Below are 24,310 nucleotides of genomic sequence, written 5' to 3'. Positions count from 1 at the left end.
CTGAGAATCGACACAGACATACTTTAACAGTGACGTTTAGGACTAATTAACATACAGTACTTATTCCTATGGGGCTCAGTTTCCACAAACTTTTGTAATTTCTCATTTCACTTGCAACACAGTGCACATTCTTGGCATATCATTATCAGCTTCTCTTTCTGAGTTCTATCGTGCATAAAGTCACCATCCTTGGCACATTTTGAAATGTTACTAACTTCACAAAACAAAACAGTTTAAAAATTAGATAGATGATTAGAACTATAGGTTTGAGAATTGTATAATAATAATTCACACACTTTTTAAGTAAGCAAGCCAAAAGTAATCATCATGAATATTCATGAGAGATGACCATAATTAGGGATGCACGATAATGCTATTTTCAACCGATACGGATAAACCAATAATTTAGAAGTGCCGATGTCGATAACTGATAAGTAAGCCGATAATTGTTTGTAAAAAGAAACTTGAATACAAATGTACTTTCAAGACCTACGATAAGTCTAACAAATGCATTGAAACATTGTTTAAACTTTGCACAATGTTTCAATGTATGTAAAGCACCACGAAGCTGAATTTTATTGATATGAGCTACAAACACAACAGACGGCATGTCTATAATTATTGCTGGATTTCTGTATTATCTGGTTTATCTGTATGAAATCAAATTGTCAAATTGGGGGGTTGTGTGTATGGTTGTGTGGAAGTCATTGAGGCTTGCTACGTAATTACACTACTTAAAACAGGTAGAACTGCATAATGCGGTAAGGAACAAAGACTTTAGCCTGATTGCTTCCACCAGGGTCTATTTAATTATCTACAGAGAACCAAAGACACCTGTATCCGCCTAGACTGAGTATGAGTGATGATAGGCAGGAATGTGACGTATTTGCCGTCCAGTATTTTTAGTCCTGCTGATAACAGCATGCTATGGAAGGACAAGGTTCTCCCCAGTTACGCTGAATGGAAGAGGAAGTCAAAGGAAATAGCATTTTCTTCCAGCTGAGAGGCTGAACAGCTGGCAAGCAACAGGCAGGACCACTGCCACTCTTATCCATCCCCCATCCACCTCTCAATGTGTTCTGTAAATTTGGTTTCTATTCATCATGGAGAAGGGGGCTAAGCTGCCACCATTTCCCAACACTCCTCCACAGCACAAGAGAGCATGAAAGACAAGGGGGCTGCGGGCATGAGGTGAGGCGGTGGAGAGTAAACAGTGGCTCGCATCCCTCGATCTTGTTGCTAGGCAACTTTTTTGCCATGAGTGACAGCAGACGTCCTTTATGAACAAAGACAGAAGTAAAAGGAGGGAAAGGAGAGAGTGGTGCAAGGATGAAACGGTTACCCAGTGAATATCTGAACAGAACTGTGCAAATATAGGAGATTTTGTTGAAAAATCGCTTTTACACATAACACGTGTACTTATTAGTTCACAGGTTCTGATTGAGTCATTTTGGACAGGATCGCATAATAAATTGTGCAAATGCAGAAAAAAATACATATTAAACAGTGAAGTTATTTGTTTATGTTTCACTATTGTATGGGTTGAACTTGAAATTAACACCCACATTATGATCAGTGTCATAGTGATGGCTTCATTGGACTTTTGGCAAATAAGACGGGTTGTCAGATTAGGGGTGTTATGCTGCATTCGAGGATGGTCGGAAGTTGGAGTTTTCTGAGTTCAAACCAGGAAGTGTGTACCTTGAACTCGGAAATTCCACTTGCGAAGTCGGAAGAAAAAAAGGACCCCGACTTCACCGGCGGACTACAATGTGACGTCACTCTACAATGGCAAAACACAATTTACTCGAGTATAAAACTAGCTAGCTTTTTTCATTCATAAATATTCAACATAAGTCCACGTAACGCAACGTACGTGACAGTATTGCCGCTATATCCCTACATGAAATTATACGGTCAACTACTTAACTGTATGGAATGCTTATAAATAAGATTAAAACAATAAATGAAGCAAAATTTTAAAAAGGTAAGTTTTCTGGAGGTCAAATTGAGTTTTGAAGACCAAAATAAAAAAACAATTGATCACTATCCCTCATTTTGGTTGTTTACTTTCACCTCTAACACTATGAGGTCGGAACTGGGAAGTTTCAAACTCAGATATTTCCGACTTCCGACCATCCTCGAATGCAGCATTACTCTGCAGATCAAATCAACTGTTGAGCGGTGCGCTCAATGAAGCCCATCTTCAGCAGTGTATCAACACCTCTGACTTTAAAATGGAGCGTTAACAATGGAGCGAATGAAGTAGAAATAGTTTTTAAATAGGGTGCATTTCAGTAGCACATATAATAAATTTGGTTCTAAAATAAAGTAAACTTAAAGTTTTAAAAAGTACCCTGCTTGTTTTTAAATGAATTAAGAAACCAAGTACCTTTCAAAACAAAGCACAAAGCATAAAATGCCCCAGTTGGTCAGGTCTTCAGCCATCGTAGAATGAGACAAGATCCTGGATCTGCTTGGTCATGTTCCACTTGGCCCCAATACAAGCAGACTATACCATCGAAAGTGAAAGAGTAAACTACACCATACGGATGAATCCAGTTCATCAATGGACCATCAACTAACCAATAACTGCTTGCCTCATGCCTTTGCTGCTTGGCAGAGCCAGCTGTAGCAGACAATACAGACAACTAATGTACATTACAGATCAATTTGGTCTTTAACTCCCAAAACAACAGACCAATTTGCATTGATGCTGGATCAAAACAATGATAGCCCGACTGCATTCAGACTAAAGATTCGTAAGAAGTTCACTTGGATAGTGCTTGGAGAAATACACCACAGCGTATCATCAGGAGCATTGAGCACATGTACTGGCCAGAGCTTGCTAATAAGTGAGTGAAGGGGTAGATGGAGATGGGGAAGCGATGGGAAATGTCCAGAGTTATTTCCATTGCCTCTGCCCGTTTATGGAAACATTATGGGAGCAGGCTCTGTTCTCATGGAGGAGGAAAGGGAGTAAGAGGCAGAAGTAGTTAAGTAGAGTGTGGGTAAAAAAAAGGAAGGAGGGGCTTAAGAAATACTTCTTTTAGCAGTTTTCTCTTGAAAAGACCATGCTCTGTGTGTGTCCTGCATTGTTTAGCTCTCCCTCTGGCAAAGGCCACAAAAGCCCCCATTTATCTACCCTGAGCATCCAACCTTATTGAAAAAAAAAAAAAAAAAAAAAGGCCGTGAAAGGCGAGCAACCATCACATCACATGTGCCAAGGTGACATGGCTTTTCCCTTGTTAACACTTAAGTATAGCATCCACAGTCCACACAACACCGTCCACATCACTGTGGGGAATTACTCTACTCACATACCAGCAAAAAGAAGTAGTGCATCTGTTCCATATATTTGCATTTCTGTGGTTGAGATCACAATGCACCACTTGACTCGATGGAAAGCGAACATTCTCAGTCAGGCGTGAGAAACCCACCCCGTCAATGAGGTCTTTGGTTTCTTTCGCCATTGTAACAGTACATCGCAAGGAGCAGCTTGCACAGAACGCAATCTGTCAGCCTTGAGACAGACTGGCCCAGTTTGCCATGATTGGCTCTCATCAATTCCTATTTACTCTGTGTTCTTAGAAGCAGAAAAGGGACCAAGTGCCATTTTAGGACATCGCAATGTGTGCTATTCAGCAATCTGCAGCTCTAATTGTAGAGTGTGAGGAATTCTCTACATCTCTAGCAATGAGGATCAACAGCTGCAGCTGGCATGGCATGCGGTGGGTGTGTTAAAGTGAGGTTTGGCTTCTAAAAGGGTGTCAAAGACTAATCCCCCACTGGGAGCCACCCACACCTACGCATAAGTACACACAAACACATGCAGGAAAACACACCAACAAGTTCCTAGTAATCACAATTGTGCGAATGACCAAGAACAACAAGAAGCTATAACTAACTGATTTATTGTGGCACATTCCGTTCACTTTGACAGTTTTGGAATATTATTGACCCTAGAAAAACTACAAACAAACACATCCATTAACTCATTCACTCCCAGGCATTTTCACAGAAGCAGTCCCGTTCGCTCCCGTCTCTTTTACTGGATTTTGACTGATTTTGCAAGGCCCACAGAATATTGTGTTATATTGCTATAAAAGCATTGAACCTATCAAAGGAAAGATTAAAGTCTCTTCTTTCATCAGGGAAAAAAAGTATGTTTCTATCTGTTTCCGTTTTGCAGCAATTAGCATTAGAAGAGAACTAAGTTTCATCGGTTTTCACAAATCTATTTAAAATTGTAAGTAATTGAGCTTTTTTTCTAGATGGCCCTGGTTGATCTCCTTTGCTCTGTTGCCAGCTGCTGGCCGTTTGTGTAATAACTACCATTTCTGCAACCGTTCTTTGCAGTTGAGAGGCTGCATCAAAGCCTTCTGTATGGTCTAGCATTAAAAAAAACAAAAAACAAAAACGTATAAATACGTCTTTGGGACACAGAACATTAAAAAAAAAACGTTTTTATACGTTATTGGGAGTAAATGAGTTAATTACAGCTACATCTTTGTAGATTGGAGTATATTGAGGACGGTTATCTACTGACAAATAGACAGCTAGACAAGCCACAAACCATATTGATGCACCGGAGAGGAAGTCATGTGAATCTGCTTGTTCTTTTTCCCCTGTTCAACACAATGCACATCCCCATCCTCCTCTTCCTGAAAGCTAAATTGGTAAAGTGTCAAGAGAGATAAGTGCAGATGAATTCATTCCATCCACAAGTGCACTGATGTGACCTGACGTGAGGCCCCCCCAAGTGACTGCGTGACCTTTAACCTTGAGAACTGATCGAGGCCACCGATCTGATGAGGCGGACATGTGAGGCGGGGAAGGAAGTCATATAATCAACAAAAATCCCTCACAACTGTTATCTCTTTTCACAAAACATCTCCCTAGAGTAGTTTCTCAACAGGAGACCTCACTAGTGAAAAATTCATGCACTTAGGGATCATTGGATCATTGAATGGACATGACCTCACACAAGTGGAAGATGAAAAAGCCTCCTAATCATTGATTAAAAAAATAAAATAAAATACAAAAGCATTCCTCAGAAGCACACATCTCCTTATTACTCCCATCTTTCTTTAGAGGAAAAAATTTAGCAAGTACAAAAGGCATTGGACGCAGTTCAGCTGTCTCTCAAGGTTATCATCAAAATTATTCATGGAGGGCACAGCTATAAACGTGTAGGCCTATGTTTGGTGAACTTGTCAAGAGCTATGTTTGTTAAAAACTTTGTTGAACCGCGTAATGTTTGCCATCAAATTCAAACCAACCATACTTTTTTCACCCCCAATTCCACACATACATTATACATATACAACAACGTGACCACAAATGAAACCTAAACCGCAGTGCAACCATCAGTCAAAAAAAAAAAAAAAAAAAATCAACTCCTGAGGCACATCTCAGCAGGATCTTATCCTCTGAATCTTTGAAATAGTTGTAAAACAATTGCTCAGGAGTTAGTTTTTTTTAAACATGGCCAAGGGCATGTTTTTGATTTTACATCAACAACAAAACACACAACACTGCTGCCATTCATGCAGTCAACAAAGGCTCCGCTCCTCCAGGGCTCCGTTTGAGGCTTGTCTGGGAGAAGCTCACAGAGTCTGAAATCTGAGCGCCTTTCAATGTAAATTAAACATAATGACAGGAAATAATTAACAAAGACTTCTTTACACCCTCCCCTCATAGAAAGTCAAATGTCACCAGCACCTTGGAGAAATTGACCATCCACATCGTGTGTGAGCTGCTGAGAATCACATTGTTTACCTGACTAACCTCACTGGTTTATTTCACTGAGAAGTTATTGTGAGAGAAGTCCAATCTACTTATAGTGTAGAAATTAGTGTTGTTCCGATACCGTTTTTTGGCCCCCGATACCGATACCCAGCTTTGCAGTATCGGTATCGGCCTGCAAGTTTTTTTTTTCCTCAACATGAAAAAGGTGTCCTGCCATTGGTTCAGAGCATTCAAGGGCCAATAGGATATCTTAGATCGGCATGCAGTGAGCATGTCACATATCAGTGAATGTCGTGCACGAGTAAGACAAAAGATGCTGCATCCAAAATACTAGGGGTGTTAAAAAAAAAAATCGATTCGGCGATATATCGCGATACTACATCGCGCGATTCTCGAATCGATTCAATAATCGGCAGAATCGTTTTTTTTTTTTTTTTTTTTTTTTTTTTTTTTTTTTTTTTTTTTTTTTTTTAGGATTCACACCTTGAGCATGGAAGAATGTTATGTATGTATGTATGTTATGTATGTTATGTATGAACGGCACATTAAGCCTTAATATTTTTATTTTAATGCTGTTCAAACATGAAACAGATTACAACCTCTATAAGACTGAAATTTCAGATAAATAAATAATACATTTTCATATAAATCTTACACTCTACAAGCTTACTGATTAGTATTTTCTAAATATGAATGAAAAAAAATCGCAACAATCGACTTATAAATTCGTATCGGGATTAATCGGTATCGAATCGTGACCATTCGTATCGGGATTAATCGGTATCGAATCGAATCGTGACCTGTGAATCGTGATACGAATCGAATCGTCAGGTACTAGGCAATTCACACCCCTACAAAATACTATATTAGCATTGGAATTAATGGTATCGGCATGTTACTTGTGAGTAGTCACCGATACCGATACCACTGCTTTAATGCAGTATCGGCACCTCTGCCGATACCAGTATCGGTATCGGAACAACACTAGTAGAAATGTTTTGACTGAGTGAGTTTAGGAGATTGCACTTTCATGTGTGTGAAGTGTCTGGGGGAAAACAACAACAACAACAAAACAATCTGTCAACTTACTTTGACCTCTAATGTTTGCATGCTTTGCCTAAATGCATATCCTGAGACTTGTAACCATAGCGTGGTTGTACAGCTGCTCCTGTGGTCCTATTCAAAGCACCTGGCTGATCATGTGGCATTGTGAACTGCATGTGGCCCTTCAGTCCTGTTTACATTGCAGTGAGGTTCCACAGGCAACCAGGCAAGGAACACACAGAAGCTACGGTATTATAATGAGCAGGAAGAACAAACAAATACTGTGCCCATAGTAGCTCTTTGATCAACTACATCCCATCCATAGTGTTGGTGACAGTTCCCCGGAATATACACTGCTCCTTTTTAAGCCAATTTCAACATTTTAAAAGTAACATTTGTTGTTAGATGTGTTGCTTCCTGGCTCTGGATCCAACCAGAATCCCACCCACTGTGGCTCACATCCAAATGTCCACAGCAGCTTTCAATACACTTGAGTAGAGGGGAGGGAAAGAGCAGTTGGTCTTCTTGACCACACTGACAGAAAGAGGGGGTGGAAGAAATAAGGCCACTGTCACTCCAGATCATTATCTTCCATCCCTAGTCATAAAGTGACCACTAGTCAAACTCGTGCGACAAAGAAGGATAAAAAAAAGAAACAAGTGACATGGAATAAATAATATACAGTACAGCTCAAACATTGAATTAGCATCACTTCCATGCTCCATAAACATAGACTGCTGTGGCCTCACATGCAAAGTTGCAACTTGACTGCGACCAGTGCCAGCTCCTTTCCACTTTTGCCTTCCCTTCCACTTTGTGTTAATAAATAAGTCGCCAGTGCACACATAAAATCAGTCACGTAAAGCAATTTTTGTGTTTCAGTCCTAATATTCTAACAGGGTTTAGGAATCTCAACAGATGGAGACGAGTTTGTTTACCTGCCAGATGAGTTTCAGGCTTTTTAACTTTGTGGATCTCGATTCCCCAAGTACCCAACCCTGGCCTGGATACTAATGTGCTGATTTAATGGTGTACATAATATTAAAGTGCATTCAGAAAAGTGAGACACTGCACAAGTAAATAAAAATTATGATTAAAAAAAACTTCTGACAATAAAATGGAAGACATGAAAGAATGTTGTAACTTGAATGAATTCAGATTCCACCATGTTAAAGTATAGACAGCATCCATGACTATTACATCAGTGTCACAATCATGACCACAGTGTTGTTCTAGGTCCCCAAGAAAAACATGTCATTTAATAACTAAATCCATTACTGTCTGATTTACGACTCGGTGAAAACAAACAGGAATAACATCCTCCTACGTATTTCGTCAGTGCTTTTAAAAACAACAGTCTACAGACCATAAGCAAATATGTCACACGGCAGACAGCTGGCAAACATAAAAGGACCCAATGAAAAAACAGACATTTTCTCACGATTGATAAAGGGCTGTTTAGGGAGAAAGTTCCTTCCTGAGAAAAAAAAAAGGGGTTTAGAAGACTTCCACATTCCCGACTGTGCTGCACACAAAGCAGAGCAGCGCAACACAAAGCAACTTTACAAATCACAGCAGTATTATTCAACCCCATGAACAGAAGTATATTTAATTAATAATCTGTCACCTTGGTCAGAAATTTAATTTCCATGTAAAATGCACTTTATTTCTTCTATTTATTTTGATAATCGCATGTTTGTTACACTCACTGGTGACATTAAGTGAAGGTATCTATCTATGCCAGCAATATTCATATACACGGGCCAGCACTATGGCTGACCACTTCATGGCACATCAGTCATGGCTTTTCTCCATTGGACTTGCTAATTACAATGAGCCTCTATTTAGCCTCGATTTACCAGTAAACCATTTACTGTTTCTTCCCTATCCGTAAGCATGCGACTGCCTGAAGGGGTAACGGTGTCAATTGGTGTATTGAATGTTCAAAGAAAAAGGAACATGATCATATGATTATTATATTTCACTCTATTGTCTTGTGTACACTGAGGTGAAAGATAAGGCAGAAAGCCAATAGATCTCCGGCGACGTACAACCAATCTTGTAAGCTCCATCACACGACCGTTTTCGCAACAGTGGGAAGGAGGTATGCGCACCAAATCCCCTCTTATCTCACAATGGAGGCCGGCTGCCACCACAAAGGTCGGCATTTTTTTGAGCACGTTGAGATGCACGGACTCAAGTTAACCCAAAGATTCATGCACCTTGGACTGTGCAGCCTCCAGGTTAATGACTGGCAAGCGCTTATTCTCGCCATTGTTGTTGCGGAATAGACAAAACGTGTGGTGAGGGTCAGCAACTTCCAGCAACCTTTCCCTCCTCCAACATTCCTGATACGGACATTAATGAGACCCAAAGGGACACACAGGTGGAGGTAATTCATGGAGGCAGAACGCATTTTCTTACATGTTCACAAACCCATAATGCATAAGTGTGGCAGCCTTTGGTGCAACGCTGTAAAATGAATGCTTTTGGCTGCTGATCCAGTGGATGGAATTTGGTGCTTTTGTTGGTTTTGCAAGGCTGCAGAATTAGTAGTTGTTACGGGTTAGTACAACAGTAGAGAGGCCCTCAGATGGCCTCATTTTCACCTTTTGTTTACAATAAGTAGTAAAGCACGTGACAGCATTACATCATGCTACCATCTAGGGGTGTGAATTGCCTAGTACCTGACGATTCGATTCGTATCACGATTCACAGGTCACGATTCGATTCGATACCGATTAATCCCGATACGAATTTATAAGTCGATTGTTGCGATTTTTTTTCATTCAAATTTAGAAAATACTAATCAGTAAGCTTGTAGAGTGTAAGATTTATATGAAAATGTATTATTTATTTATCTGAAATTTCAGTCTTATAGAGGTTGTAATCTGTTTCATGTTTGAACAGCATTAAAATAAAATATTAAGGCTTAATGTTCCGTTCATATAACATTCTTCCATGCTCAAGGTGTGAATCCTAAAAATAAAAAAAAAATAAAAAATCGATTCTGCCGATTATTGAATCGATTCGAGAATCGCGCGATGTAGTATCGCGATATATCGCCGAATCGATTTTTTTTTAACACCCCTACTACCATCTGTTGCATGATTGAGCTTGGACTAAAAAAAAAATATGTGGGATTTTAAAATGATCATGCCGAAAAGATTCAAGCTGATTGATGTAGCAAGATGTCACAATGTAAGAATGAAAAACCCCCCGTTGTAACTCAATATACTGCATATCCTCAAATAGTGGCCTCTGCTCAAGCAGACTACGTGTTAACTGCTTGGGTGTGTTGCCAACTTGAACATATAAGCGCCTCTCTTCAAGGCATCATTTTTCTTTTCAGAAAAAAAACAAAAAAAGAAAAACACTTCAGGCCACTAGACACCTGAACTTACATTTACAACAGCCAAGATGTAACTTTGTCACGAGCGCTCACGCTTGTCTGCTTGTTGTAACTTGTGCTGTATCGGCAGGTGCATCTATAATATGAGATGGGTGGAAACTTAAGCAGGGGACAATTAGTTCCGCCCAAAAACTGCGCTTCAATATTAATGGGAAGCATGAATAAAAGGGCACACAAATAGAAACTGTTAATGTGAAGCACTTATACATTCCATTCCCATTTTAACACGCAAGAATCAATTCTCTGCTGTCCAACCAATGGAGGGCAGCAAGTTTAGTTCCACGACAACTCAAGCATAAAAGCCTACTCTCAGAAACCTTATTCCAAAAAGCCACCCAGGCCTCTCCACAGATGAATATTGTCAATGTGTGAAGAAATAGTTTTCATTCAGCAGTCGACTCCAACATGAATATAGAGATTTGGCTGTAAAGATGTGAAGCCACATTTTTCTATCCCCTCTTCAGTCATGCTTTGCATGAGCAGGCATGGATAGCAGCAGGCTCAAACCTTTAACCTCCCCCTTTGACACCAGATCCCAACTAACTTCTCCTTTGTCTCCTGAATCTCTGCAGTGCATCGCCAGAGGTTGACAGGGTCCTCACCAGGGATGTCATGATAACCACTTGACATTTGTCGTTATACCATCTGCTACGTCAAGCAAAACATCCCCTCTGGTCATCGCTCGGCTTGTGCCTGGCACAGGAATGAGCCTCTGGATGAGTGGCACAATTTCAAATAGAAGCAACAGATATACAATTAAAAGGCAGCTGCTGGTTAAAGAGGTTTAAGACATAGCCCAGATAGCCAGGAACATTAATTCTCTGATCCAAGTCACCTTCACAATAAAAAAACAACAATACTTTTGCAAGTTTTGATGACAGTCTTTACCTTATATCAGGGGTGTCCAAACTTTTTTTCCCCAGAGAGCTGAATACAGACAAATAGGATGCAAGGTCCCCATTTGCAATTATCTATGTTTAATTTAATTTAATTGTAGATCTTAAAAAAAAAAAAAATTGAGGTGGTCATCAGCCCTGTGAGCCGCTCAAAATGATCCGCCCCTGGATTATGTTGATCTCCACAATGAGAACCAAAATAAGAGAAGTCTGTAGTAAGTTCACATTTTTAGGATCATTAATTGGAGCAGAAAATGGAGGACACCAGTTTTGCTGATTAGCTTTATCCACCTTAATGAAGAGAAATTTTGTTACCATAACTGTTTGTTTGTGTTTTTGCATATCGTGGGCATAGCAACCACCCAATGTTTTCATCAATCACACAGTTCACACCCCACTTAAAAATAAATAAATAAAAAATACAAATACAAATAACTAAATAACTAAATAAATAAAAACATATAATGATGCAGGCTGTGCTATTTTTTGTATGTGATGTGGCCCATAGTTTAGACAGTCCACCCCTGCCTTAGTTTGATCCCAAATGTAGTACTCTTAATTTCATTCACTCTAAAGAAGTGTTGTTGTTTTTTTTTTTTTTGTTTGTTTGTTTGTTTTTAGTCTTGTTCAAGGTCAACGGTACCCAGGATGTTTATGGGTTTTTTTCTGCAGCAGGACATGAAGAATGATCCTCTGGTTCCAAAAGCACAAGTCTCTCCAGATGAGATACTGCCACCCCTAAGTATCTCTTAAGTATACTCTTTGAGGCTTAACCATATCAGCAAAGCCAGATTAGCCACTGCTTACTGTACACAAAAGATGACATACAATATGTGTTCATTGGTCAAGCGGTGCACACTGGAACAGGCCATTAAATCAAATGTATGCATGTCACAAAATGGTCAAATGGGGACATAATGCACTGGCTGTTAGACTACACATTTAAAGGGGAAGCCGACCTTAATCTTTTCTTGACAATATATGTGACCTCACTAGTCTAAACATGACATTCTGATTAATATTACATTCATGGAATATGAGTTATGAAGCGAAATCCAGCCGTTTTTATCCATCTCAGGGGGCGGCCATTTTGCCACTTGCTGTCGACCGAAGATCAATCGACCAATCACAGCTCACGTTTTCTGAAGCTGAGCTGTGATACCTCGAGCAAGTGTGATGTCATTTTCACTTGCCAGCAAGTGGCAAAATGGCCACCTTCTGATATTGATAAAAAGTGCTGGATTTTGCTGCTTAATTCATTTTTCACTAACACAATATTAACCTGAATACCGGATTTACACTAATGAGGCTGCTAGAAGATATTGTAAAAAATTTTTTGAGGGGGTTGACTTCCCTTTCAAAATTATGATTCCTAAAGAGGACCAGCATCATTTTTTAGTTTTTCATAGTGCAAAGCACCCACATTGCTTCACACGTTGACTCCAGGTGGCACATATGGCCAAATCATAACACACCACAACCCAATGACAGCATCTGTTTTCCCTGACAGTAATAACTGGGCTTTAACTCTTCCATAAATCCAGACTGCAATCAAAACAAAAGCTCACATAAAGATGAGGAGAACGTCTGGCTCTCAATACAGGAGCAGGCAGCATGTGATACGCGGCTGCTGGTTGGTTGGTTTTAAATCAACACGATTTGGTTGGGGAGGCCCTATTGTGACTCTGCCAGCCAGCCGGTCTGTTGGCCATGACCCGACTAAGTTTCCTGATCCTCATCACATGCACAGGGTGGAGAAGAATGGGGGGAGGGGGGCACCTATATACCACCTCATCACATCTTTATTTGCCTCTAAAAACATGATGAGTCAGCGCAGCAGTAGGAAATAACCTAACAAAAGGGGTACAGGCCAGAGCGTAGGTGCCAGGTGCTGCAGAAAGCAGACATACCTGTCAGGTGATTTCCCATAACCCTCCCTAAACAGCTCTGCGTTATGGTAACATCTTAATAAGGAAATAGTGTGTCTCAAACACACATACACAAACAGTGAAACACTAGAGGGGCGTTTCCAACGCCTAAGGCCACAAGCCGTCCTCAACAACCCTACAATGATAACTTGAAATGTCCCGGAGGCATGTCACAGGAAGCAGTCTCTGTACGGAACCTGACAGGTGTCTTATTGTTCAGCTGAGCACACATTGTGCACGTAACTTTATTTTTGAAAGGCATATCTATCTGCTTCAATTACCAATTCTCTGTTTATTCATGCAGAAGGTGTTGTTAGAAATAGATGAGAACACAATTCCACTTCAAGGGCCCTTTCTTCACGCTATTGGAACAGAACTTCCCCCTTGCTGAGTCTACAAAGGCATCTCAATGGAAGTGCGTATACACGCTTGTGGCAGTCATTTACTCACTGTGGGCCTATTTTCATTTAGGTATGCTTTTACTTTTAACCCTCAGAAGTGTACGAAACGGGCATTCTTCCAAGACAAAGTTTCAACTACAATTACGCATGAGCGTACACATGAACCCCAACTCATTAGGAAGATAAATTGACAAGGATTATGGTAAACAAATGGGACCAGAGCAAGACCACTGCACATTATTTACACATCAATTCTGATATTAGGCCAACTGGGAAGAGTGAGGATTAAGAATAAGCATAAATGGTATAGTTTTAAATATACACATAAAAAAAAAATAGCAGTCCTTGTATTGGAGAATGGAGATGTCTAAGTTCAGCAACCATAAATAATACTGATCAGGCATCATACTACGAAAATAATTGTACTTTAATGAATGTACTAAATTTGGAACAGGAAAATAATATGCTTATTTGATTGAAAAGCTGAGATGGGGACTGTGAAACCACAGGGAGATAAATCAGAGCGCATTAAATTATGCAACGATAATTTGCATTTGAACTCCGGTGTGCCGTTTGAAGCTCTTTATTAGGAATTTAGATCTTGTGGTGCTTTCATTTCCTAGAGGAAGACAGCAGTGAGTATGGTTGATTGAAGATAAACATGACTTGACTTGTTTAGTCTCTCAAGGGACATAGGCCACAGAAGCAGTCAGCAATGAGACATGCATATTGTGTACGGGCAACTGACAGATTATATTCATGCACTACTCAACTTGATGGGGAAAATAGATCCTTAACACATAATACAGTCCATACTATAATCAAAAGTATAGAAAAGTAAACGCAGCCTAGCCCAAATCAACTTTTACTGGATGAATAAAAGGCATATTTAACAGTCAAATGGTCTTCAAATAGAAGGAATTTAAAGGCTGAAATAACAAGCGGACAACGAAATCTTTGTCGCCCTCTCACGCTCAAAGCGAGAACTGACTCCACGAAACAAACCCATTCACAAATATTTCAAGACAAATCTAGTTCATTGTTTTTTCCCTTCCCAAATAGTAAACACACATACTTCACCACCACCGCCCACAGATTGACTATATGATTCGAGTTTAACAATTTGGCAAAATTATGTAAATAGACATTGAGTAAATAAAGTTAAAAATAAAGACAAAACAACATGGGCAGAAATTTATGTATTGTTTGTTTTTAAACGGAAACGCCTAAAAGTCACTTAAGCTTCAATTTTTGCTCTAATATTTTTGAGTTTCTATTTCGTTTCGCTCTCGCAAGTACTCCACACTTTTACGCTTCAACACCACTTTGTCCGCGTGGTTCATATATGCACCATATATGCTCATAATGTGATCCATTTGAAAGAGATATATAAAACTCCTTATTTACCTTACATCGAGAGCGTCGCCAGTTCACCAACAAAGTATCCTTATCGGCCTGGCGCCAGTTGCGAGAGTCGGGCTCGTACCTTTCTCTTTCAGCCTGAGCCTCCAGACTGAAGCGAGCTCAGACATCCAGCAGCACCTCGCCTGGCGATGACAGCACGCCGGGAGAAAGTCCCCGCCCACCGGCACTCCTGCTGCCCTGTGTCGCTTGGTGAGATGGTTTATTTACACGCTCCTTAATGAGTGCGTGCTTGCGCGCGTGCTTTGTATGTTTGTTTTTAAACGAGACCGAGACGAATGTGTACAACTATTAACTATAATCATAAGTCTGTAGTGTTAGCTGTTAATTATCAATCACCTTTGTCCTTTAATCGGTCCCGAACTCTGTGGGTCCCCTCACTGATAGGCTACCTTTTTGGCACCAAAAAGTCTTCCAAAATGGGAATAAATCGTCACCCAGAAACCGTACGTGCTATTATAGTAGTTTGACTTGAAACATATTATATATTATTCTTATTTTACATTATTCATACTTTCTCCTGTGAAAATAATCATTTCCACGTCGAAGTGGTAACTGAAAAAGACAACTAAACTACATTTCCCATGCGTCCCCACTAAAATACTGATGTCAAAAACTTGCGACATCCGTTGCCATGGTGACGACAGATGCAGGAAAGTGACCGTTCTCAGCCCTCCTTACCATGACGTTGACTTATAATTGTTAATTTTTCTCTTAAGAAACGATATATTTTTTTAAAAAATGCAAGAAAAACAAGTGTTGATATTACTCAGTGTTGTTTTAATTTCTCTCCTTGCTTATAGTTATACATTTTTGTATATGACTGTAAATTACCGTTTTTTTTTTGTTGTTTTTTTTTTTTAATATATGAATCCCCTTTTTGTTCATTTTAGGTTTTAGTTCACATGGATGGATATGGATATCGTTACACATTGTATTATCCTCTACGAGTGTTTCCTAATCTTAATTAATGTTCAATAAAGTATCTTTTTAAGTTGTTATTTTGCTCATCTTACTCGTCTTTGATAATTAATTCTTCATCGCAGGTCACACAGAAATTAATAAAAAAAAAAAAATAAAAAAATTTATTGTCTTGGCAAAACACACCACGTGCAATAATGAAAAGGGTTTTCAAATGGACGAAATAACAATTAAAAGTAAGGATTAGAACCTATTAGGGTAATTTAAAAATAGTGTCAATAGCTACAGTGTAAATGAGAGAGTATATATTTATTAAAATTAGTAGGCCTCCTAACTCGTTTTCATTATTTCATTTTAATTTCATATACTTTTTGCACATTATTTTTCTGTATAAATAGTGTAATATCTAACCCAATTGAGTTTTTCTTTGATGTAGCATAATTTTATTTTCTACAGCTCACTGTAAACGGGATATCCGGGATGATGAGGTGTCACATTGTTTTCTTTCCGGCAGGGGATTAACAACTCCGATTGCTTGAAAACTAGCAGCTAGCTAGTATGTTAGCTGGAATTCTCGATGTTTTTATTGTTTTGTGTTGTACCCACGTCGCTACTACAATGTCAAAACAACCGGATGGTAACGCGAAACAAGAGACCCTGTTTTCATTTGAGCTTTTAGTGGAATATATTCGCATTGACAGTGAAAAGAAAATCTCCGACGAGCTCGCTGTTGGAATACGACTGCTGGATTTCCCAACGCTGCTCATTTATCCGCCTGAACTGAGAGAAGATGACACAATTCACCACCAACAGCACGACAATAACAAGCGTTGGGTATATTGGTTTAACAGAGGCAAGTCGTGCTTCTTCGAAATGAATCTAGACTCTCTGCATATGCAACTAATCAACACCCCTCTTTATGTTATGATTCTCGATGTGAGCGACGAGATACCCAAATTATTAGGCACGTCCCTCATTTCGTTGGCTGCGATCATGAACAGAATCAGACATGACGCCATTGACCACGATCTTGCTAGTTGCTCATCATATGGAGAGAGAGGGGTTGTGTGTGTAAACAACCTTGCAGGGGAGCCCGTTGGAGTTATTTCTCTGAGTTATAAACTCCTAACTGTAGGAGTCAGTCTACCTCCCCATGTGACAAAACATATCCCTGTCTACAGAGAACATTGTGCTCAAGAGGTCATTTTGAAGAGTAAGTCAGATCAAAAATTACATTCTGGCCACAAGAGAGTTCAGCTGCCTATGGATGGCAATTCTGATGATCTGGATGAACAAGTTGTGTCAACTCAGACTGAACATGACCCAATAAGCCAAATTCCTCAAACAGTCCGAGGACGTAAGACGGGCTTTGAAGAGGACCCGACTGTATTTTGTCCCCCACATCTTTATTATTACAATTCTGGCAAGGGAAAACATGAAACACAAGGAAACAGGTTCAGGTTAGTAAAACCTGACTCAACAGTTGTAACACACGAAGAAACATTCTCTGAAAATGAAAGTGAAAATTCCTCAGTGACGGACCAGGCACTGCAAAATGCACCTAAAATATCAGCAAGTGTCACTTCAAATGTCCTCGATGAAGCTCTGAGACCGCTACCTCTACTTAATGCTCTTTTTGTTGAACTATCACAGTTAAATGCCCACAATCTGCAGCACCAACCTATGTTGAATCATCCAAACTTGGCATTGATTTATAACACAGCTTCTGCTGAGGTTTCAAAAGGACAAGGAAGCACATCAAAGACAAGACCAGAGCAAGAAAGCAAGGTGAACCACAATCTCCATCAAAAACATTTGCATTCCCCTTCAAAACATATGAAGGCTGAACCTCAAGGACCAATGCAAAACAACCAGAGTGAGCCTGTAATTGTGACTAAAGCATCCAGGAAAAAGCTAGTGTATGGAACAACAAAAACATACAATCTAAGGCGGCAGAAAAACTGCACTGTCGTGAAATATCGGAACTGTATGGTATCACACATGGCCGATGAAACACGGTCAAGTACAAGTAAGGGGAAGAAAACAGCTAAGCTCAATACTTCAATTCCTGAAGAAAATATGAAGAAGACACAAAACATGGAAGTGGTCTCTGTAGTGCAGGATACAACAAAGCAAAAACATGATGGATCTAAATTGGAAAGTCCGAAAGAAACTCCATCCGTCTCCCTCCCTTGTGTCGACGACGATGATGATGATGCCGCCACAATCAACAAGCTTCCCGAAATGATCCTGACATGGACTAAATCAGGGAGCCAAGATGTGAAACTGGACTCTTGTAGTAGACACAGCAGCCGCAGATCTTCATTATCAGACTCTGACAAGGAAGAAGAATACGCAGATGACTTTAATAGTTTAGAGGCCAGTGATGCAGACACCGCCAGTAGTCCAGAGCCAGCCCAATCTAAGCCTACAAAGCCTCCTTCTCTCCATGGATTCCATGCTTCAGATTCGGACTCGGACCCCGTTGAGGAGAGACCCCTCCTCCCTGCACCCATTCGAGGTCACAGCCCTGTACAGCGGCTTCTGAGAGGCACGCAACTCATCCGGCCTCGAACACGAGACTCTGCACTTAGCCTCTCTTCTGATGAAGATGGATCAGCCTCCATGCAAATGGTACGCTCCAAGAAACAGGAAGAGGAGGACGATTCTGGAACGACATCTCCAAGGGGACAAAAGAGTGAGAGCAGCAGCCTCGTCTGGCGAAGTTCTTCAGACTCGATGGGCCCTGATCCACTGGAGGCTAAGGAACTGGAAGATGATCTTGGATCACTGGACTTCAGAAAAGAGTATCAACATATATCTGAGCTTGTGGCATTCAAGCACCCTGGTTACACAATGTAAACAGTACAGAATGTCAATACCACATAGATAAATACAGGGCTCGTGGGCTTCTTGTATTGGATTGTATTTTTTAGGCACAATTTGTAGTTAAAATAAAGACATTTAATGTAAAAAAAAACCAAACAAAAGGGAATTATGCAACATGTTTGTTATTGTCGAAATACTTTACATCCATCTGTTATTTTCTTATATCGTCACTGTTATAATTTCCTAAGTCATTTAAAAAATATATATTTGTTTGCCTAAATCCTCTCGTCATGATTTTTTTTATGTTTCCTGAAAAATCTGAAGAAATGACTTAGGCGATCATTTTAAGAATGTGTAGGTACACATAGACTAGCTGTTTGCCTTTCTCTAAACTTTTAATACAAATGGTTGGCCACTGGTGTTTGAGTAGCCATCTTCAACTTTCTTTGCTGTGATTCAAAATCTGAATCAAGGTTGGGCGGCATCACCGTCCTGTTTGAAGCCTCACAAAGACAAGGTAATGTTGAACAACTATTAGGTATCTTCTTGGCCTCAGGATGCCAAAATGTGAACAACATGATGAAGAGGACTGTTTCAATACCAATTGTAATCCTAAATTTTACCTGAAAGCTGAATATCACTAACGTTGTGTGAGTAATGTACAGTATATGACAAAGCACCTCACCACACCATTTAATACACTTACATTCCATAAAATAAAACACCTCACAGCAGCAAATCCTGTAAGATGAAACTCAGTGAGCTGATACTGCTTTTGGCAAACACTTTCTATAATATCCAACTACTGCTTTGCATTCTCACCTCTCATGAGATATGATATGCAAAATGACTCCCGTTCATACTAGTTTAGTAGTTTTTAATTACTGTTTGGAGTTTCAGGTTATTTAATTTAATTCATTATATGAAGACACAAATATAGCACGTGTATAAGGTTTGATCGTGCTGCTTTTATTCTGGCTTCTGCAGTTATCGAGTACACTCCCAAGGGATTTTTCTTTCTTTCTTCCAATTGTGTATTTCGTGAGTGAAACTAAGCGAAATTATATATGCATGGGATGCGTTTATTATGCACAATTTTAGTTCAATAGTTTTCATAGATATTAAAAATGCTCGAATGTCAAAACATCCACATACAAAGAAGTCAGACTGCTTTCCCAATATTATCATCTATTGAGTCACGTGTCGCCTCTGTATTAATGTAAAAACATACCACTTAACTGCGTTTGAAAAGAATGAATATCGTTCGAGAGACTTCTGCGCATGCGCTAGATTTGTTTGCGGAAGTGAAGCGGTGTTGCAGAAGGTGGTGAACAAATGCTCAGGCACGTTTTCCTGACTGGACCGCCAGGTAACAGTTACACAGAATAGATTCACTACACACTCTGGAAACTTCTTGAGATTGAGTTTGCTCGCCATTCACTAAAGAAACTCATTTAAATGAGACAATATAGTCGTTTTTGTTTTTGTCCAATCAGATGATCCTAACCCGTTTTCTTCCCCAATAAAATACTCTAAACAAGACGAACTATATTGATATAGAACAACTTAGGTATTCGGTCTCTATTCAGTTACATTTGTAACTCTTTAGTTGATTGTTTTTATATTAATAATGACCAAGTGTTTGCCATACAAATATTCACTTCACTAAAAAATGTACTGACATAGTGATTCATTTCAATTTACTTACAATATGACTTGGTGTGAAATTTGGGCCTGTTCAATTTACTTCAAAGCTAATACACACGGATGGAATATTGACTGTTGGACGATTGGCAACTGGTGATTACACAGGTTTCTTGTACCTTCTGTCATCTAATGCAACCATCACTATACATTAGTGGCACAGTTAGATTATAATAACTAATAATGGGTGGACACATTTAGTAAAATAGTATAATTTACACTATAGCATACTGGTTAAATGACAGCCTATGTCACTTTATGACAAATCTCGGTTTATGTCATCATGCCATAGGAACAGAACTACATCACAAATTTAGGACCCCTCCATGTGTAATCATCATTGCCAATGAGTTGAACAGTACTTTTGCTGCAGGTGTGGGTAAAACCACTCTGGTCCAGAAGGCGTGTGATGCATTAGTGGCGTCCGGCCAGTCGATGGAGGGCTTTTACACGGAAGAGGTCAGAGAAGGAGGCCGCAGAGTGGGGTTTGATGTGGTCACAGTGAGTGGAGAAAGAGGCCACCTGTCCAGAATCAGGTAGTAGGAATGTCAAACAAGCTACTTTTTTTCTTTTTTTTTTTTGATGTTGTGTTTGACGAACCCCGGGATGCATTTCACCCCACAGAGACATTGCTGGTGATTCTCACGGAAGACGGGAGTACACAGTTGGACAGTATATTGTGGATTTACCTTCATTTGAACGCCTGGCCCTCCCCCTCTTCGAGAAGGTACACCACACACTGGCGTGCCTGTTATAATTACCCTCGTCAACAGATCATAGAACGCTGTCTTTTATTCCTGCTTAAAAAAATCATCAAACCATTTGATTTTCTCAAACCAGAGAGCATAATTGGAAGCCTGCAAACACATAAATTCCAGAGTGACGTTTTTAGTAGCAGTGGTGCCGTCTGGCTGTCACTGACTGTGAATGTCCTGCTTGTAAAGTGAGCCCCGCGTGCCGCCTACATATTAGCTGTAAAGGAAGGTGTCATGATGCTGTTTTCCTCTTATCTCTTGTAAATGTTTCTCTGTAATCACTCAAACCACTTTCTGTTTGTTCACTAGCTGAATCACAGATTATATTACATGCTAATACTTTTCCCTCATGTTAGACTGAAACAATGTTGTTTGCAGTACATATAATCCAGTGGTGGGGAGAATAATTTATTGATGGTTGATTAATGACGTCTTAAAGAAATGGAGACAAATTGGATTGCCGTACTTGATTGCAACCATCAGAGGCACTGTTGAATTAAGTTCAACTCATTTGTGACCTGATGAAGAACAATAAAGGTCTGCAGACAAGAAGGGGTGTATTCCAGAAAGCAGGTCATGTGAAAACTTGGAGTAAACTCACCCAGTGATTAGAGAAAATCAGAATTATCCGGACCAGAAAGATGGGTGAGAAAAATTCAGTCAATCACCACCATGATAGGACAGTCTGTGACCTTAACTTGCTTGATGGCAGGTTTTTATATGCTGAACCCTGACGTCTCCTCCCATCTGAAGAAAACATGGTTGTACGGTTTCCTGTGATCACAGATTTTCCTCATTTCCAGAGTAATTTCTGATTGAACAGGATCACTTTCAGGCTTTCCCCCAGTGTTTTATTAGCCCGACGGCCAATCACGCTTTCCTTGACCCCCCCCCCCCCCCCCCCACCCACTTGTGCGCACAGACTTCCCCTATCAATCAAACAGTAATCGCTGGATGTTTTTCGCCACCCCCACTTCGATGAACATGTGATATACGATTCGGACATGTCGGGTGTCGTCCGCATGTTCTCTCCGTGTTTGCGTGCATTCTTTCCGGGGACTCCTTTTAAGATTCCAGAAACATGCATGTTATAATTGAAGACTCTAAACTGTCCGTAGATGAGAATGTGAGTGTGAAAGGTTGTTTGACATGATGTGCCCTGTGATTAACTGGCGGCCAGTCCAGGGTGTACGCCGCCTCTTGACCAAAGTCAGCTGGGATGGGCTCCAGCTTGTCCACTATTATACTGAGGAGAAGTGCGACAGAAAATGGAAAGTGAGTATACCTCTAATTTTCTCCAAAATCAGCTGGAATAGGCTCACCCCTGTGAAATGGACTTTTTTTTAGGGTACACTCACATAAAATAACTTGTACTTAGCAGCTAATAAACAATAATTGAATAATCAGCTGTTCATTTTCCCTACACTCCCTTTTATATTCAATACTCTGTTGTGTACAGGTGGGTTCAAAAGACGGGACGGGTAAGAAGGTGTTTGTCCTTGACGAGATTGGGAAAATGGAACTCTTCAGCCAGCCGTTCATCAAGGCGGTCAGACAGACACTAGATTGCTCTTCCTGCGCAGTCTTGGGCACCATCCCCATCCCCAGGGGGAAACCGCTTGGCCTGGTAGAAGAAGTGCGGATTAGGAGCGATGTCAGGGTCATCGCTGTGAGTACAAAAACAAATACTGTACACTTGCTAGGAAAAGGGGGTGGGGGAGAGAAGGATATGTAGGTCGTTTTTAAGAGCTTTTAGTAGCTGTAGGACCATGTTTACACTTTATCTCACACGGTCTTATGAGACAGTCTGTTGTGTGTTGGATAGAGCCATGCCCTGCATTATCCTGCGCCTATAGCAGGATTAACAAAAAAAATCATGCGTGACTGATTAAACAACAAAGGCTTCACTGAAGTGTCCAAATAATTTATCATGGGGCTACTCCGTTATGCATATTACCATGCTAAGTAGCCAGTACTTGTCTGGCTCAAGGTTACAGTATGTCACAGTGACTATTTCTCAGGTATTTACAACTTTGAGCTTGATAATCCGGCATTGTATACTTTTCATTTAACTCATTTAATCCCAATAACGTATAAATACGTTTTTTTAAATGTTTTAAGTGTCCCAAAGACGTATTTATACGTTTTTTTTTTTTAATGCTGGAGCATACAGAAGGCTTTGATGGAGCCTCTCAACTGCAAAGAACGGTTGCAGAAATGGTAGTTATTACACAAACGGCCAGCAGGTGGCAGCAGAGCAAAAGAGATGAACCAGGGCCATGTAGAAAAAAAGCTCAATTACTTACAATTTTAAATAGATTTGTGAAAACTGATGAAACTTAGCTCTCTTCTAATGCTAATTGCTGCAAAACGGAAACAGATAGAAACATACTTTTTTTTTTTTTTCCTGATGAAAGCGGAGACTTTAATCTTTCTTTTGATAGGTTCCATGCTTTTATAGCAATAGAACACAATATTCTGTGGGCCATGCAAAATCAGTCAAAATCCAGTAAAACAGCCGGGAGTGAACGGGATTGCTTCTGTGAAAATGGCTGGGAGTGAATGAGTTAAAAACCAAATACTGTCGTTTCGCTTCCCAAAGTAATATTGTTTGTTTTTCTGCCCAGGTGACTAGGGAAAACAGAAATGCCATTCTGCAAGATGTTCTCTCAGCTCTTCGGGAGTGTTTAAAATAACGATACACAAGGATAACAACTTTAGTAAGGTAAACATGTAATTAATTCAATTGAGGCCTCATTTTCTTGTTAAAAGCATTCTTCCATGTAGTAGAACAGGTTTGTGACCTAATCACCAAGCTACTCAATGTGTACTCAATTCATGGTTTGCATTGTGCCTGTTCAAAATTTATTCTGTGCTGAATAATTTATCGATCACGTAGCAGCTTGCCTTGTATTGTCAAACTGGGTGTTTTTTCAACTATTCATACCCATGTACAATAATATTGAATTTCCCCAATTAAAGACAACTGGTCGATGTTTTTAGACCACTTTCAGGTTGTTTTCATTGAAATCCAATCAGTATACTGTACAATATTTTACATGTATGATTTATTCTTTGGATAGCAGGAAAATACTACCAGTTTTTGACAGCATAAAATGGGTCAAAGATTCATGTGATTTCATGTGTCCTTGGGTTGAAGGGGTGATTAACGTAACGGTAGTGCAATTACAGAACTTTTAAACTTCAACCATGCTCATCCCTTGGTGATAGATAGATAGATAGATAG

At 39.9% G+C, this 24,310-nt stretch overlaps 3 protein-coding genes across 9 annotated transcripts in view; 2 read left to right on the top strand and 1 right to left on the bottom strand.

Annotated features, from left to right (window-relative positions):
* The window catches only part of LOC144001088 (signal-induced proliferation-associated 1-like protein 2), a 97,437-nt gene extending 82,434 nt beyond the window's left edge, over nt 1-15,003 (bottom strand). For all 7 annotated transcript variants that reach the window (XM_077495073.1, XM_077495074.1, XM_077495077.1 and 4 more), the window contains exon 1: nt 14,840-15,003. The gene's annotated coding sequence lies outside the window, so the exon portion shown is untranslated. The remainder of the gene's footprint in view (nt 1-14,839) is intronic.
* A 1,273-nt stretch (nt 15,004-16,276) lies between these two features.
* On the top strand, nt 16,277-18,884 carry map10 (microtubule associated protein 10). The gene has a single exon (XM_077496233.1). The coding sequence runs from the start codon at nt 16,334-16,336 to the stop codon at nt 18,635-18,637; it is 2,304 nt and encodes a 767-aa protein (XP_077352359.1). The 5' UTR covers nt 16,277-16,333; the 3' UTR covers nt 18,638-18,884.
* A 988-nt stretch (nt 18,885-19,872) lies between these two features.
* On the top strand, nt 19,873-24,070 carry ntpcr (nucleoside-triphosphatase, cancer-related). The gene is made up of 5 exons (XM_077496288.1): nt 19,873-19,973; nt 20,682-20,844; nt 20,933-21,035; nt 22,523-22,732; nt 23,691-24,070. The coding sequence occupies exons 1-5, from the start codon at nt 19,940-19,942 to the stop codon at nt 23,757-23,759; spliced, it is 579 nt and encodes a 192-aa protein (XP_077352414.1). The 5' UTR covers nt 19,873-19,939; the 3' UTR covers nt 23,760-24,070.
* Nucleotides 24,071-24,310: the final 240 nt, after the last annotated feature.

Source organism: Festucalex cinctus, chromosome 14 (assembly GCF_051991245.1).
Source record: "Festucalex cinctus isolate MCC-2025b chromosome 14, RoL_Fcin_1.0, whole genome shotgun sequence".
Lineage (NCBI taxonomy): Eukaryota > Metazoa > Chordata > Actinopteri > Syngnathiformes > Syngnathidae > Festucalex > Festucalex cinctus.
The sequence above is the reverse complement of the archived record's forward strand: the minus strand, read 5'-3'. Positions and strand labels throughout refer to the sequence as shown.

What these genes read in the sequence shown, in the direction of transcription:
- ntpcr (XM_077496288.1), top strand. Translation starts at nt 19,940, where the DNA reads ATGCTCAGGCACGTTTTCCTGACTGGACCGCCAG. An exon ending in TTTCCTGACTGGACCGCCAG is followed by an intron (nt 19,974 to 20,681) that starts GTAACAGTTACA and finishes CTTTTGCTGCAG; the next exon opens with GTGTGGGTAAAACCACTCTG. An exon ending in CCCTCCCCCTCTTCGAGAAG is followed by an intron (nt 21,036 to 22,522) that starts GTACACCACACA and finishes TGTTGTGTACAG; the next exon opens with GTGGGTTCAAAAGACGGGAC.
- map10 (XM_077496233.1), top strand. Translation starts at nt 16,334, where the DNA reads ATGTTAGCTGGAATTCTCGATGTTTTTATTGTTTTGTGTTGTACCCAC.